Raw genomic sequence first — 16,127 nt, forward strand, 5'->3', positions numbered from 1 at the left:
TCATAGTCATTCTTAGATGACATAGAGCTTTACTAGGTTCTTATGACATCTAGGCGATTTAAATCTCAATTTACAATTTCAAGACACTGGAATTAGCTCTTCTAGATGCCATGGAGCTTTACTAATCAATGCTCACGATCTTAAGGTTCTCGGTCTACTAAAACGTTCTGACCTAGGTCAACATGAAACTATTCTAGTTTTAACGCTCTAATCTAAATATAGTATATTCATTCATGCTTCGTTAGGGAGATAATCCTACCAATCACCTCAATCACGAAATGCATTATCCCAAGCTCAACAAGGAAATAACATTCATCAATTACCCACCGCACAAATCAAAATATCTCTTTCTTCTTTCAGGCATCAATATTTAGATCCACATGCATCTAAAAAATATCATCTTGAGGACATTAGATAACATTCTCATTCATACTGCCCGTCTAAAGTCATAATCATGTATATTCTAATCACCTAAGGCAAGATAGCTCACATGCTAGTATTTTCTGGTGATTCCAACGAGCGACTATTTATTTGGGGTGTGTGTCTTTTCTAGCTTGCTTTTGTGTATACTACTAGCTATAAATTTATTGAAATTTCTCAAGTTATGGCCTAATTTGAGTTAAGTTAGACTTGGTATGGAAATCATGATCCCCTTTTAACTTTTTACTTTTGAGTTATTTTAACCAAATATATATATATATCATTCTCATCCAACTCCCGGGTAAGATGAAAGTTCATTTCTGTGTGTTCGTTTGCAAATGGAAGTAGAATAGATACAGAAGTAGAAGGAGGCTTTCCACCTGCAAGCCAGATCTCCAGGATATGGCTTCCACTCCCACCGGCTCCATCACTACCGTCGAAGATGATCGTCACCTCGATCACCAAGACTCCATCAAATTCGGCTCAACGGAGGCACTCGAACACATTCGAACCCTCACCGATGTCGGAACCATGACCCGTCTCCTTCACGAGTGCATTGCGTACCAGCGAGCCCTAGACCTCAATCTCGACAATCTTCTCTCCCAACGCTCCGACCTTGACAAGCAGCTCGTGCAGCTTCAGCGCTCCGCTGAAGTCATCGGCATTGTTGAAGCGGATGCCGACTACATGCTCTCTAACGTCACATCCACCAGCGGCCTCGCCGACCAGGTTAGCGCCAAGGTCCGCGATCTTGATCTGGCCCAGTCGCGGGTCAATTCCACCCTGCTTCGTATCGACGCCATTGTTGAGAGAGGGAATTGTATTGAAGGCGTCAAGAAAGCTCTTGATTCCGAGGACTACGAATCTGCAGCCAAGTATGTGCAGACGTTTCTGCAAATCGATGCTAAGTACCAGGATTCCGGGTCGGATCAGAGGGAACAATTGTTGGAATCGAAAAACCAGTTGGAGGGAATTGTCAGGAAGAGGCTCTCGGCGGCTGTGGATCAGCGGGATCATCCCATGATCTTGCGATTCATACGGCTTTATTCTCCGTTAGGTTTGGAGGAGGAAGGGTTGCAGGTTTATGTTGGATACTTGAAGAAGGTGATTGGAATGAGGTCTAGGCTTGAATTTGAGAATTTGGTGGAGCTGATGGAGCAGCAATACCAAAATCATAATGTGGGCAGTAATCAAAGCCAAATTAATTTTATTGGCGGCTTGACAAATTTGTTCAAGGATATTGTTTTGGCTATAGAAGAGAATGATGAGATCTTAAGGAGTCTATGTGGTGAGGATGGGATTGTATACGCGATATGTGAACTTCAGGAGGAGTGTGATTCGCGTGGATCTTTAATCTTGAAGAAGTATGTGGAATATAGGAAATTGGCTCAGTTGTCGTCTGAAATTAATGCTCAAAACAAGAATTTACTAGCTGTTGGTGGACCAGAAGGACCTGACCCAAGGGAAGTTGAGTTATACTTGGAAGAATTGTTGACGTTAATGCAGTTAGGTGAGGACTATACTGAATTCATGGTCTCCAAAATCAAGGGATTGAGTTCTATAGATCCAGAGTTGGTTCCCCGAGCTACAAAGGCTTTCAGAAGTGGAAGTTTTAGTAAAGCAGTTCAAGATATCACAGGATTTTATGTGATTCTGGAGGGATTTTTCATGGTTGAAAATGTGAGGAAAGCTATCAAGATAGATGAGCAGGTGTCTGATAGTCTTACAACTTCTATGGTGGACGATGTATTCTACGTCCTACAGAGTTGCTTAAGACGTGCGATTTCCACTTCGAATATTAGCTCATTGATTGCAGTTCTGAGTGGTGCTAGTAGTCTGTTGAGCAATGAGTACCAAGAGGCATTACAACAGAAAATGCGAGAACCAAATTTAGGTGCAAAACTATTCTTAGGTGGTGTTGGTGTACAAAAAACAGGGACTGAGATTGCAACAGCCTTGAATAACATGGACGTGAGCAGTGAATATGTTTTGAAACTCAAACATGAGATTGAGGAGCAATGTACTGAGGTATCATACTTCACCTTGACATTTACTTCATACATAACTGCTACTGTTGTGCTATATTACACTAGATTTCTTTTTGCACTTTTAGTTTTCATTTTTCACGTTTTGTGGCCTCTTTGTTTAGTGTTTGGCTGGTTGAGATTGAAAACCTATTTTGTTATTGTTAACTTTGTAATCTGTTGTCTGAATTTATAGCCTTGGCAGATGAGTATTGCTTTTGAAATTGCATAGTTCATTGTCATACGTTTGATAGCATATAAAGCTGGGTTTCCCCATCTGATGTTCTGTTTTAGTTTCACTATTTGTATCAAATATATCCTCTATTCTCGTCTAAAAGTAGTTCGGCTACTAAGTGTAACTCCCTGAATCTGGGTCCTGTCTCTAAGCTGGAACTATCACCCTACTAACACGATAAGAAATAATTTCATTGATAGTATGAAACTTCGAAAGGGGGAGAAACCCTGTCTGGTGAATTACGAAAGAACTCTCTAATTGGAGAGGAGGGAGGAAAAGCTATAGTAGCGGAAGAGGGGGAAACATTTACACCAAGAAACAACCACATTAATAACAGATTCAAAAAATATGTAATAGGGAAGTTCCTTATCTTGAAAAATCCCTCTTGTTTCTCTCTTGCCCATATGATCCAGCAGTAAGCTCGAATAAAATTCTCCCATAGGGCTTTTTTCCTTTTCTTGAAAGGATGGCCCCCTATTGTAAAGTGCAGCATCTGTTGAGGGTTATTTGATAATCCAATGGAGTGAAGAATAAATTTCACACCAAACTCACTTCAACCAAAAGATGGCCATGTGATTCAGCATCCTTCTTGCTACCTGAAATCCTACGTTGTTATTCGAACACACGTGTCCTCCTTGCCTCTGTGCTCGTTGGTAATATTTTCACATGTTCCACATTTGGAAAACCTGCAAAGCATAAATTTAGTGAACAGAAAATGGAAATGACAGACGCTTTGATTCCGGAAATATGGGATTGAGATCTAACAATTTTATTTTTTTTAATAATAAAACTTTTCAATGCCAAGACCACCGGAACTCTTTGGCAAGTTTCTGTCTAAGAAATTCTACAATCTGTTTTGAGGTTTAAATGAACCAACAGTGTACTGGAAAATGTTTGTTGACAAATTTTGCGCTTTCTCATCCCCATCTAGGGATATAGAATTCAGTATGTAGAAGTTTAATCTTATCTTTGAGAGTAACCTATGTTTTGCATCTTCCATCTGCTGCATTCTGCTTAATTACAATATATTGTACATTGAATTATTTGAGAATCATCAGTATCAAATTGATCTGGAAATTAAACTCGATATACTTCTTGCAATTGTGTATTCTATTCCAAAGTTGAAGTTAATTTTACAACTTTTTTAGCCTGGCACAATTCTTTGATGTTTTGGTGTATGATTTTCTTTTCTTTTCCTCTTATATTTTGGTAGTCCTTACTCCTATTGAGGGATTATCGAGAGATTCGTTGATAGGAATGTAAGAACCAAAATTTTCTTTATTTCTAAGGAGAAAGGCGGCTAAACCCAACCATAAAGTTATGGCTGGTTAGGTATGCAATATGAATTTTGTTTTTGTTTTTGGTTTCTGGAGTAGGATGGATTCGGTGCATATCCGTTTGGCAGGAATTTTTTAAAACTATTTTTGGATTTTGTGATCAAAATAGTTGAAATTCTGAACAACATTTTTTTTTTGTTTTCAATGTATCTAATTTTGAATTTGAAATTTTAACATATCTATTTAAAAATAGAGCTTTGATAAATATAGTACTTCATATTAGTTAAATTAACATATGTATAGTACTACATATATTATAAGTTATATGATACTGTAAAACAATAATTATACATAGTTTATTAATAAAACATTTTTATAAATATATTAATTATAGTTGGTAACTATAATTATTTTTTTAGTTTATAAATATTTTATCAAACACATTTTAAATACTGCAAATTATGTTCCTGTTTCTAAATTTTCTGCCAAATACATATTCAAAAACACTGAAAACATGAAATACAATTTTGTTATTCATGAAATCTCTCGTTTTCAAATTTATGTTTTGAGATCATTAACAAATGCACTTCCCCTTTGTTGGCCCTTTTGTGCTAATACATGTGAGTTTTTCCCCTTTAAATGAAAAGTCATACATTAGTAAAACAAATGAAAAAATTTACAGCAATACCAAAGAACAACTCATTACAAAATGGAGTTGAAACAATATTAGCAATGACAAAATCCAAAAAAGAAAGAAACCATTACAAAAAAAGGGGGGTTCAAATTAAAAACCTTGTCAAAGATTATAGTTTTCTTCTTTATTTTCCCATTGACGAGCTTTATTAATTCACCTTTTGGTGTTGGGAGCCCAATAAGACCCTTTTATTTCACCCTTTGAGCTAATAGACAATAGATAAGTACAAAACTCTTTTAATCACTGACACCTAAGAGGAAGAATTACCATGCCATAGTCCAGTCCTCCCCTAATGTGAGGCCCAATTTTATAGTGACCTACAAGTTAGTTCTGTTTCAGGAAGATGTCGAATATTTTGGGGAGGATAGAGATCTAAGGGGATTTTGTATTAGTCTTGAAATTTTTGGTATAGAGAATCCTGGGAGCAGAGTTCAGATCTCTTGAAGAGATTCATCAATGTATAACAGTTAGATAGGAGATGTATTATTTTGGGGAGGATAGGGAGCTAAGGGGATTCTTATCATGTTTTACCTTCAGAAGATGGACTGAAATTGTTGGGTCCTCGCTAATTTTTTAGCCTCTTTGTTCGTTCTGGACTGTTGTTATTGGGTAATGATATATAATGTATTAATTAAGAGCTACTTTTAACCTTAGACATTTGTAAAATCTAGTGTTGCAGCTTATTAGTAGCTCTGGGTTGATTAGTTTGACGATGAAGGAATGACAGTTGTGTACTAATTCTTATTCTATCATGTCTCCCTGAAATTAATTACATCAGCTGGGATACTTCACTTACTGTTATTTTGTTCCATGTGAACTCCCCAGTGCCGTAATTTGTTCTTGATTATTTTATAGTGTTGTTTCCAATATATGTAACATAAATCGTGTGGAACCATTTTGGTAGGTATTTCCTGCGCCTGCAGACAGAGAAAAAGTGAAATCTTGTTTATCTGAATTGGGTGATATGAGCAGTACTTTCAAGCAAGCTTTGAATGCTGGGCTGGAACAACTAGCTGGAACTATAACACCTCGGATTCGCCCAGTCTTAGACACTGTTGCGACATTTAGCTACGAACTGTCCGAGGTTGAGTATGCTGATAACGAGGTGAATGACCCATGGGTCCAAAGACTTCTGCATGCAGTGGAAACGAATGTGGCATGGTTTCAGCCTCTAATGACTGCCAACAATTACGACTCGTTTGTGCATTTGGTGATCGATTTCATCGTAAAGAGACTTGAAGTGATTATGGTGCAGAAGAGATTCAGCCAACTTGGTGGGCTTCAACTTGACAGAGATGCAAGGGCGTTGGTAAGCCACTTTTCCAGCATGACTCAGAGAACTGTTAGAGATAAGTTCGCTCGGCTCACTCAAATGGCCACAATTCTCAACTTGGAGAAGGTTTCAGAGATTCTAGACTTCTGGGGTGAGAACTCAGGACCTATGACATGGAGACTTACACCAGCAGAGGTAAGGCGTGTGTTGGGTCTCAGAGTTGACTTTAAACCTGAAGCTATTGCTGCTCTTAAATTGTAAACTTATTTTAGTATTTACCTCATATATTCTTTGGTTCTTTCCTATTAAGAAATGCCTACCTCTCTTGCCTTCATCTTGCTTCTTAACTTTTTGTTACTTTCAACTTTAAATACTGATAACTCAGCCAAGCAGATATACTTTTGGACGTTTAACAGTACACTTTCTTGTTTTTCCTGTGAAAAGAATTATGAATTTTGATACTTGAGAATCTGGCTTATGAGTGTTACATTTTGAATATGATGATTCAAGGGTGGGATTTGATGATTAGAAACGGATGTTTGAAAGAAGAATAACAGTTCTTGAAACGAGTCCAACTCTCCAATGTCTATAGGCTTAAACCTGCATGGTTCGATTTTCTTGAATCTGTTTACTAACTTGAACCCTAAACAGAGCAGTATTCTACATGTGATATAATCTGTTTCAACTGCATTAAAGGTTTCATAAAAGTATCTTTTAATTGTTTTTGGTTTTTACATCACTAACTGTAATCTTGAAACCTAATTTGATCCAGAGTTGATGTACCCATATTAGTTCGCGATTGTGTCATAGCTCCATATGAGACTGAATTTTGTTTGTTACTCTTCTATGAAAACAAACTTCTTTGTACATAACTGTAACACCAGATAAGATGTATTTAAGATCCAAAGAATCTAAGGAAAGGAACTAAGGGATTTAGGCTATTTAAGACCCAAAGAATCTAAGGAAAAGAACTAAAGGATTTAAGGACAAGGGTGTTACGCAAGCCATTTCCATACCATAAAGACAAAAAGGTAATTTTTTAAGATGATCAAGAAGGGAAGAATGACCCGGGGATGAAGAATGTTTATAAAAAAATAATAAAATAATCAGAAAATGACAAATTACCAAAATACCTAAACTTCGAAATATTTACGAAAATGCCACAGATCAAAAAAATGGATTTGAGTAGGTTCTAGAGGACACACAACTCACCACATCCAACGGTTAGAATTCAAATTGGAAGTCGATAAATCATTGATTAGAGAGGATATTCTGTCGGTTTAAGCTTCCTCTATAAAGTTTGAAGTTAGGGCATTCATATGGATTAATAATCGAGTTAAGTCAAGCTCCCAATCGAGAGTGATAAGTGTTTAGATTTTGGGTCTCCTACTCTCTAATTTCTTCCAAATTTGATAGCAATTGTCCACCATTTTCCTTCCAACGTGTTACAACTTCTAATGAGATTACCCACAAGTTCTATGAAGGAATCGAGCACTAAAAGAGCCCAAAACTTATTTCCCCAATAGTGGAAGCCATTGAAGAACTTCAAAGGTGAACTTGAAATATCAATCCGAGCCTACACGATAATTCATTGATCAAGGATGATCTCATTCAGTTTCTACACCTTCAAGGAGTAATTCTATAGAAGACCACGAAGAGAAATAACTCCAAGAACGTGCCCAATTGAAGGAAATCAATTTCGAGTAGAATTTGGGGGTAAGTATCGAATTCCAATCTACAATTCATTTCTCTTCAAATTAAGTATTTCTTTAGCTTCAAAGGATTGAATCCAGTCACTTTGATGAAGAAATCGAGAGCGAAAACGTCCTAGATTGAGCTACCTAAGAAAAGGAAGTTCTACATTTTCGGGTGAGTTGCAGACCAAGGACAATTTTTGAAAATTAAAGCCCCACACTCAAAAGCATTCCTCTAGGAAGAGGTTCTATGAAAAATCATATTTTCGACGAATTTTGGAAGCAAATATCTTAGACCACGACTGGCTACTCATCTTCAACATTCGGGACCTCCAAATGGTATGCAACTATGTAGAAGATTTTTTATGATTGTATGATTAATGATAAAAAAATGTTAGGCAGGCAAACCAAGAATTAGAATTAAGGATAAAAATGACAAATTAAGTTATGTTCAAGGGCTAAACACACCCTCTAATGGGCTTATTACTTCTTATAAAGATATGAAGGTATGTTTAAGGTTTGGAGTTGATTAGAGCCAAAGTTGGAATATAGATGCTAAACACCTGAAGGAAACACCTGCTAAAGTAATAATTATCGATGACAAAATAGTGAAAAATAAATTGGGATTGCCTTTTATGTGATCAAAGCGCAGGAGGAAACAGAAAACAATTCATATTACCCAAATCGTAAAAGAAACACAAAATCTAATCAAAATCACTTCTTCAGAGAACCACAACATTTTCAAAAATCTAATATCAATGAAGTTTTCAATAACGAAACCTTGAGACCATATTAGTTAGCAGTATGAACCAAAACAGAGTACAAACTTGAAGTAAATACTAAAACATAAGGTGGTTTCCTTCCTTTAACACATATAAGTTTGATTAGCAAAGGAACGTGTTTTAGCATACAGTAAATCAAAATTGGGAATAGAAAACCTAGAGGACGACCCGAAGAAAGGAGAGGGGAATTCCTGAATAAGAACACACCCAGTTTGTGAGAAGATCAGAAATAGCCCAACAGAAACAGTGAACAAAACCCAATTAAGATAAAAATAAGAACACACCCAGTTTGTGAGAAGATCAGACGTGTGCAGTGCCTTCTGTGAACTTGGGATCCTCACATCTGTACTTTCCATCAGGCCCTATTCCGAACCCTTTCGGATCAGCAAACACATTCTCTAGTAACTGACTTCTGGCTGGATGGGGGCTTTCATCAGCAAACTCTACTGCTTCTTCAACCACCTCGCCTATCCTCTTCTCTATCGCCTTTAGCTCCTGTTCACTCGCTAGATTCTTCTCCACCAAGTACTTCTTCAACGCTGCGATGGGATCTCTAGCAGCATAACGGGCCTTCTCGGCTGCCATGGTTGAATCGGGAATTCTTAATTCTTTTTACTTTCCAGAGTTATCATATTTCGGTAAGAAACTACTACACTTGTGTCATCTAGTCGAGTCGGTCTATGAACTCTAAAGAGTGACCACATATTTAACTGATGAATATTAGAAATCTACATATGTATTATCATTCCAATTTGCTAAATGTATCGAATGAGTTCCAATTGTTCTTCCTGGTGAGCAATTAATCATGCAAAGGTCACATACTGGAGTAGTTATGTCCATAAAGCTTGCCTGGTTTCTTCCTTATTCACTGCCACTTCTATCATGTTTGGTTCACTTAGAATCTATTCAGTAAACATTGCAAGATGACTCCAATAATGGCCTCAGACAATGCACTCAGGACTAAATCAGCTATAACATTTCCCTCTTTGTTCAGTAAAAAATGAACTAATGAATGAATTATCCTCTAATGCTGTGTGGAGTAAGGATTAAGAGATTAGCTATCATTATTCATGAGAAATGAATTCAGGAACTTTTCGATGATCCGTAATAATAAATGTCAACAAGAAAATGCATATTAGAATTGACGTAACCAAATGTAGGTGTGAATTTAAGAGAACTAACCAGGGTCACGGAGTTCGTCTGGATCGGCCAGTGAGTGTCCTCTAAACCTATAGGTTTCACATTCCACGAGAGTCGGTCCTTCTCCTCTCCTGGCTCTTCCAATTGCCTCCTTTGCAACCTCCCTCACCTTCAAAACATCCATACCATCAACATGAACACCAGGCATTCCAAATGCAGGACCCTTCTTCCAAATCTCAGGATCCGAAGTTGCCCTTAAATGCGACATTCCGATTGCCCAAAGATTATTCTCCACAACAAATACAATTGGCAATTTCCACAGAGCTGCCATGTTCAAACACTCAAAGAACTGACCATTGTTGCAAGTTCCATCTCCAAAAAACGCCAGTGTGACATCTTCACAATCTCCCTCTTTTAAAACTTCTCTCTTGTATTTAGATGTAAATGCCGCACCAGTGGCCACTGGTATGCCTTCCCCGATGAAGGCAAATCCACCGATCACATTATGTTCTTTCGAGAACATATGCATTGAGCCGCCTTGGCCTCGGCAGCACCCAGTGGTCTTTCCAAAGAGCTCACTCATGACCTCGCGGGCTGGAACTCCCTTGCTAAGAGCATGAACATGATCACGATAAGTGCTTACTACGGTATCCCTCTTTGTAAGCAGCTTAATGAACCCAGTGGAAACAGCTTCTTGGCCATTGTAAAGATGAACAAAACCAAACATTTTGCCTCTGTAATACATCTGTGCACACATGTCCTCAAAAACTCTGCCTAAGATCATGTCCTCATAGACTACCAAACCCTCTTCTTTTGTAATCAGCTGTGTAGATACAACAAAGGGAACCAAAAAAGTGGAAGAACTTTTAAACCAAGATGAATCCATGCGGTGGAGCAAATTAACAATAATCGATAATGACAATCTCAAACAGTAAAACAGGGAGACCAAAATTAACAAATTAAAAATCAATCATGCGGGCATAGAAAGTGAAATTTCATGCTAAATTACCGCATTCGCCCAAAATTTCAAGGGCATTAGCAACCCAATAAGAAAAGAATCAACCCCGAACAAATTCCGGAATCTAGAATCCGAAACGTACCAGATTGGAACCGGATTTGAGCTTCTTCTCCTTGACAACATCGGAAACGGCAACGACAGGGGAGGATCGACAGCGAGTAGTGGATTTGGAGATAGATGGGAAGCGAAATCGAGATCCAAGAAAGTTGGAGGTGGATCTAAAGGGATCAAAGAAGAGGGGTTTTTCGTTAGATCTGGGGGAGTTGAGAAGAAGGGGTTGGAGGATTTTGGGAGATGCAGAGAAGGACATTGTGAAGTAGGGTAGTGAGAGGAGGAGAGGAGGGGAATGGAATGGAATGGAATGGAAAGGAAAATGGAGAAGATGTATAAAAGGGGAAGGAAGAAGAGGAGAATGGGAGGGGCGGAGGAAACGAGGAGAGGGAGCTTGGGAATCGCCGCCTTTTCTGAGGCGTGAGGAGTTTGGTGTTGCGTTTCCACTGCAAACTCGAAAAGGATCAAATGGAGTGGCGAAGAACACACCCCACACTCAACTAAAACCAACCACTTTCTACTGCAACAACAACACAACAAAAATTCATCCTCAATTAACTCTTTTTTACTTCATATTCCATCTTCCAACAGCTTTTAACTTCATCAAAATTTTGATTTCAACCTTTCAAATCTAAAATTTGTTTCATCGTTAAATTCTTAGGTGGAAAGGTTTTATTAGTTTATACCAACAAATCCAAACACACCGTCTGAATCATATTTGTTGTTATCTTCCTCCTTTCAAATTTATGCTCCAATTTTGTTGTTCTTTTCATACGTATTTTATTTATCTCACATATTAAATATTAATTTGAATATTTCAAATTTTTTATTCAACCCAATCAAAAACAATCTCTCATAAGCTCATAATTCATTTAAGATTAAGATCGAGTAATATGTGATTACTATGTAATATATTAATCTTCTCGATTAACATATTTATAAATTGAGGTAAAATATTTTGTGATCTAAAATTGTACAAACTCATTGAATATGATACCACCACTTACAAGTGTCCACCTCAAAGATTTGGATTAAATTACAAAGTGAGTCGTATTAATAGTCTTACCAAACTAAGACAGTCAACTTTATCAATATATTATAACCCTTTTAGTTATAACTTGAATACGTGTTAACTACATATCACTTAAAATTACATTAATAACCTCAATTTTTCATACCATAAATAATATTAAATGGTAAATAAAATATTTAAAATTTAAATAACTAATTCCATAATTTAAGATATAAATTTCAATATAAAGTATATCAATAGTATGAAACGATTCAATTATGCTTCAACTCTATATAGAAACGACCATCAATATATGTCAGTCTGTCACTCTTATATTTTATTTATTGACCGGATAGACTTGAACTTACATCCTTTTATAAACATATATATATTAATTATAAACAATAAAAAAATAGTTTTATTATCAATTAAATATTTGGTTGAATTTCAAATATTATAGATTAGCTTCTGTAACATATTTGATTTTACAAATATCATATAATTTATTCCATCATATTTTTTTGGTTTTAATTAAAAAAAAAAATCTTATAACATGAAATATTTGTTAAATTTATATTTTTAATAAAAATATGTGTTATGGATAGGGATATAATTTATGAACCATCCACTTATCACCACCCAAAGTTTGCAACAAGAATTATATTAAAATGTTAGATTGCTTTCAACCGTGGGTCCATAGCTCAGTGGTAGAGCATTTGACTGCAGATCAAGAGGTCACCGGTTCGAACCCGGTTGGGCCCTTTATTATTTCGTTCTTTTTTTCCTTTTCTCCTGCTACTGTTATCATGGCATCTGCTACTTGAATAATATTACTAATGTGTATCAACTTGAAACTGGTTCGAATCCCTTTTCCCTCGTAAATGTTTACATTTGCATTAATTTTTTCCTCTTAACTTTCTCCGTTCAAAACCTAAATCACAACTATTCATCGTTACCTTTTGTTGCAAATTTTAAGGAAAATTTTAGTTTGAAAATTTGGTGGTCATCAAATAGCCCACAATCCGACGGTCAAGAATATTCATGTCTCTAACTTAGCACGGGTCACAAGTTCTACAGGATTTAGTAGACTAAGTACATTCATATATATCATATATTAGGATAGACTTATAAGCATAAACTAGAGTCATACATCATACATACTAATCATCAATCCTAATATACTCGTACTACACATGCGATCATGATTTCTATAAATTAGGTCATGCTATAGCATGCATTCATCGTAACTAAGTTCCTAATCACATGATGTACATACTTAGCATCAATAACGAGTTCAAATCTGCATAGGAGTTTTGATATGCTACTTACTTGTATCGCTAATTCATTTTCTCACGAATATCGCTCTTAATATGATAATTATGGCACAGTTCCTTCAAATTACACTTCTTTAATAGTTTTTAGGGTTAATATTGGCTAATATTGATAAAACATGTCAAAAGGAGTTGAAAGGGAAAAACTAGAGTTCACCACGTGTCTATAACGCCCTCGGGCACTTGCATGCTCATTGTGCCACACGCCTAACGACCCTCGAGCACATGCAGTTTCATGCGTCAACCACCGCCTGGATGAGCCCCTTCTCCTCGTGTGATTCTCCACTTCTTCCACCAACTTGCTACTGTCTTTTTTTTAACACAAAAATATTGCAGTACCTTAGCTACTATTGAAAGCGCATTGTCATAGATGCTATTGTCATCAAATACCTTGTCATTGAGATTTTAGAATTGGCTAGGAATGCAATGCATGACAACAAGAAAAATAGGATAAGCCCGACTTATCAATTTATCCGGTAATCTACTAGGGGCTCATGTAGGCACGTTCTTCTAGCGGTAGAAGAATAACGAGGAGTTTGAAAAATTGCTTCAAGAAGACAATTGCAAGTGAGAATTCTTCTAAACATCAATTGACTCTTTTAAAGAGTGAACATGAGAGAGGTGAGTAACACTTGTGGAAGTGCTCCATAGGAATGAGCATGAGAGAGGCGAGCAATGTCCATGAAAGTGCTGCAACAAGAGTGAACACAAGAGAGGCGAGACAACACACGTGGAAGTGATCCAAGAAAAGTAAGCACGAGAAAGATAAGTAATGTCTCAAGAAATACTCCAAGTAGATAGTGTGCATAAATTATATGCTCTCACGGCTTCAACGGACATAAATGCTAACAAAAAAGAGTTCACAACTTGAGTTAGCATCCAAACTAATAAGGAATGATATCTATTATTAGCTTGAGTTAGAGTGTCCAAAGATTAGACTTATGTTTGTGAAATACGAAGTCATTGACCTGATTTATTCCGATTTACCATAACGGATATCTAATATTAGGATTAGTTACCTATTTTTTTATTTCTCACATAAAGTTATTGCAACAAAACTGAGAGGGGTATTAATAATTGTCATTTATGAGAGTTAATTACCTTTAAAAATCAAATTTATTGTTTAAAACCAGGTTTTTATTGTCATGATTGTAAAAAACAAGTTACATGATTTGTAAAAACTAATTAAATAAGTGTAAAAATAAGTTAGGCGTGTATTAAATTTAAAAATAATTTAATTTATTTTCTTCTTCCAATCACCTTTGTTCTAACTCTCTTCCTACCGTTCTTGTTTTAACAAGTTTGAAAACAAAACAGTCTAAGTGTAACTATTGTTCGCTCGAATCTTAAATTATCTACAAAATTTTGTCGTACACATGTATTTAATTCTTTAGGCTATTAAAATGATTTAAAATATGTTTGAATAGGTGTTAAACTTGACTCACGGAAATATTTTAATTGCATTATGCTAAAATTACACAAAACTCGAATATATGAGGTGTGAGCGCAAATGAGTTAGCAATCATTGACGATGTGCATTTGCTATTGGAGCTTAAATTGATTTGGGCTTTAGATTCAATCTATAACCCTAATAATTTGTTCAGAAGGGGTGGAGATGAGGATTGTTGCGTTTCTACTCCAAAAAGATGCTCGATTGTGGTGGTAGTCTACCTCAAAGACTCTGGCTGCAAATGTCGACTAGGTCACATAGACAGTTTAAGGAGGCTTTTCTCACGGAGTATTTCAAGCCAAAGTTGTGATACAAGGAGAGGTGAGAATTTATGAGTATTGGGTAGGGAGACACGTTAGTAGAAGAATATGATCACGAGTTTACTCGCCTTAATTCCTTCTTGCATGTTCAACCCTAAGGAAAGGAGAGTAGAATGTTTCATCATTGACTAGAGATTTAAGGTTTGGGAATCTATATCTGTTCTAAGCCACCCAACTACGGCATGACACTTTGACTAAAAAAGGCAATTGATGACTGTGAACCCCCTACCGTTGATAAAATTCTTGACTCGGGCTTTTCCAAAAAAAGGAGGAAAGTGGAGGCAATCGCACAACTCCCGACCAAGACCCCACGGAGTCGAGGTGGGTTTGGACAAACACAAGAGAAGAGGCCCACATAGAAAAATTGTCATGAGAAAACAATTTATACTAACTGTGGATGACACCACCTCGGGCCATATAAGTTTAAGAATAAAGTGTGCTTCAACTATATGGATGACATTGTAGCCAAAGGATGAGGGTGGCTACTAGTCAACCAGTAAAGGGTGATCAAGCCCCACCCCAGAAGTTGGCCTAACAATAGGGTCAAATTTATGTCAATACTCGACAGGAGGCCTCAAACACTGCAGTCAGTCATAGGTATGTTGTAAGGGGAGTGTCTCACAAATTTGTTTAATATTCACCCCGTTCAGAATGAATTTCTTGTTGTTGAACTGTTTGGTTAAATTGCAACTCTTTTAAAGTTCCTTTGGAACCGATTTTACTTTAAGTGTCTTTTTGCATCTTTTCATGTATTTTAAATATCATGATATGAATTAATTATAAAAGGGCCAATTTAAAATGAACCAATTACCTCTTGATCGACAGTCAAATGTTCTACCACTGAGCTATAGACCCAAGCATGTGGAGGCTACAACATATGTTAAATAAGATATATATTTTATTATATTAGATATTAAAATATTAATGTGGTGATTATTCACCTACTATCCAAAATGGATGTTGTAAATGGTTTAGAATGGACACAGAAAAGTCCAATGCCCAATAAGAACCTAGTTGGATGGATGTTCGAGATGTCTCCATGTGATGATCAACACATGGGTTAGTTTCCAACGAATGTGTCTAAGCAAACCAAGATGGTCGGGCTTTCCTGAGACATGGATGGTGTCACGATGCATGGGTTGTATAGTTGGGAATCGAGATGACGATGTGATGCAACACTGTTTATGAAAGACCTTTGTCTAGAGTAGAGACCTGATGTTCGAGATGTCTCCATGTGATGATCGACACATGGGTTAGTTTCCAACGAATGTGTCTAAGCAAATCAAGATGGTCGAGCTTTCCCGAGACATGAATGGTGTCACGATGCATGGGTTGTATAGTTGGGAATCGAGATGACAATGAGATGCAACGTTGTTTATGAAAGACCTTTGTCTAGAGTAGAGACA

General features: G+C 36.7%; 3 protein-coding genes and 1 non-coding gene across 4 annotated transcripts in view; 2 read left to right on the forward strand and 2 right to left on the reverse strand.

Moving 5' to 3' along the window:
• LOC111488654 (probable inactive purple acid phosphatase 29) overlaps positions 1–16,127 on the reverse strand; it is a 421,893-nt gene that overhangs the window by 310,058 nt on the left and 95,708 nt on the right. The window lies entirely within an intron of this gene.
• Positions 715–6,341, forward strand: LOC111488568 (conserved oligomeric Golgi complex subunit 4-like). Its single transcript, XM_023136376.1, has 2 exons — positions 715–2,448; positions 5,555–6,341. Exons 1-2 carry the CDS (start codon positions 823–825, stop codon positions 6,182–6,184), a joined length of 2,256 nt encoding a protein of 751 aa, XP_022992144.1. The 5' UTR covers positions 715–822; the 3' UTR covers positions 6,185–6,341.
• LOC111488634 (pyruvate dehydrogenase E1 component subunit alpha-3, chloroplastic) lies at positions 8,451–11,086 on the reverse strand. The gene is made up of 3 exons (XM_023136492.1): positions 10,640–11,086; positions 9,582–10,362; positions 8,451–8,977 (listed from the first exon to the last, which is right to left on the reverse strand). The coding sequence occupies exons 1-3, from the start codon at positions 10,865–10,867 to the stop codon at positions 8,700–8,702; spliced, it is 1,287 nt and encodes a 428-aa protein (XP_022992260.1). The 5' UTR covers positions 10,868–11,086; the 3' UTR covers positions 8,451–8,699.
• TRNAC-GCA lies at positions 12,311–12,382 on the forward strand. Its single transcript has one exon. It is a non-coding gene; the product is annotated as a tRNA-Cys (tRNA).

This window comes from Cucurbita maxima, unplaced genomic scaffold, assembly GCF_002738345.1.
Source record: "Cucurbita maxima cultivar Rimu unplaced genomic scaffold, Cmax_1.0 Cma_Scf00013, whole genome shotgun sequence".
Taxonomy (NCBI): domain Eukaryota; kingdom Viridiplantae; phylum Streptophyta; class Magnoliopsida; order Cucurbitales; family Cucurbitaceae; genus Cucurbita; species Cucurbita maxima.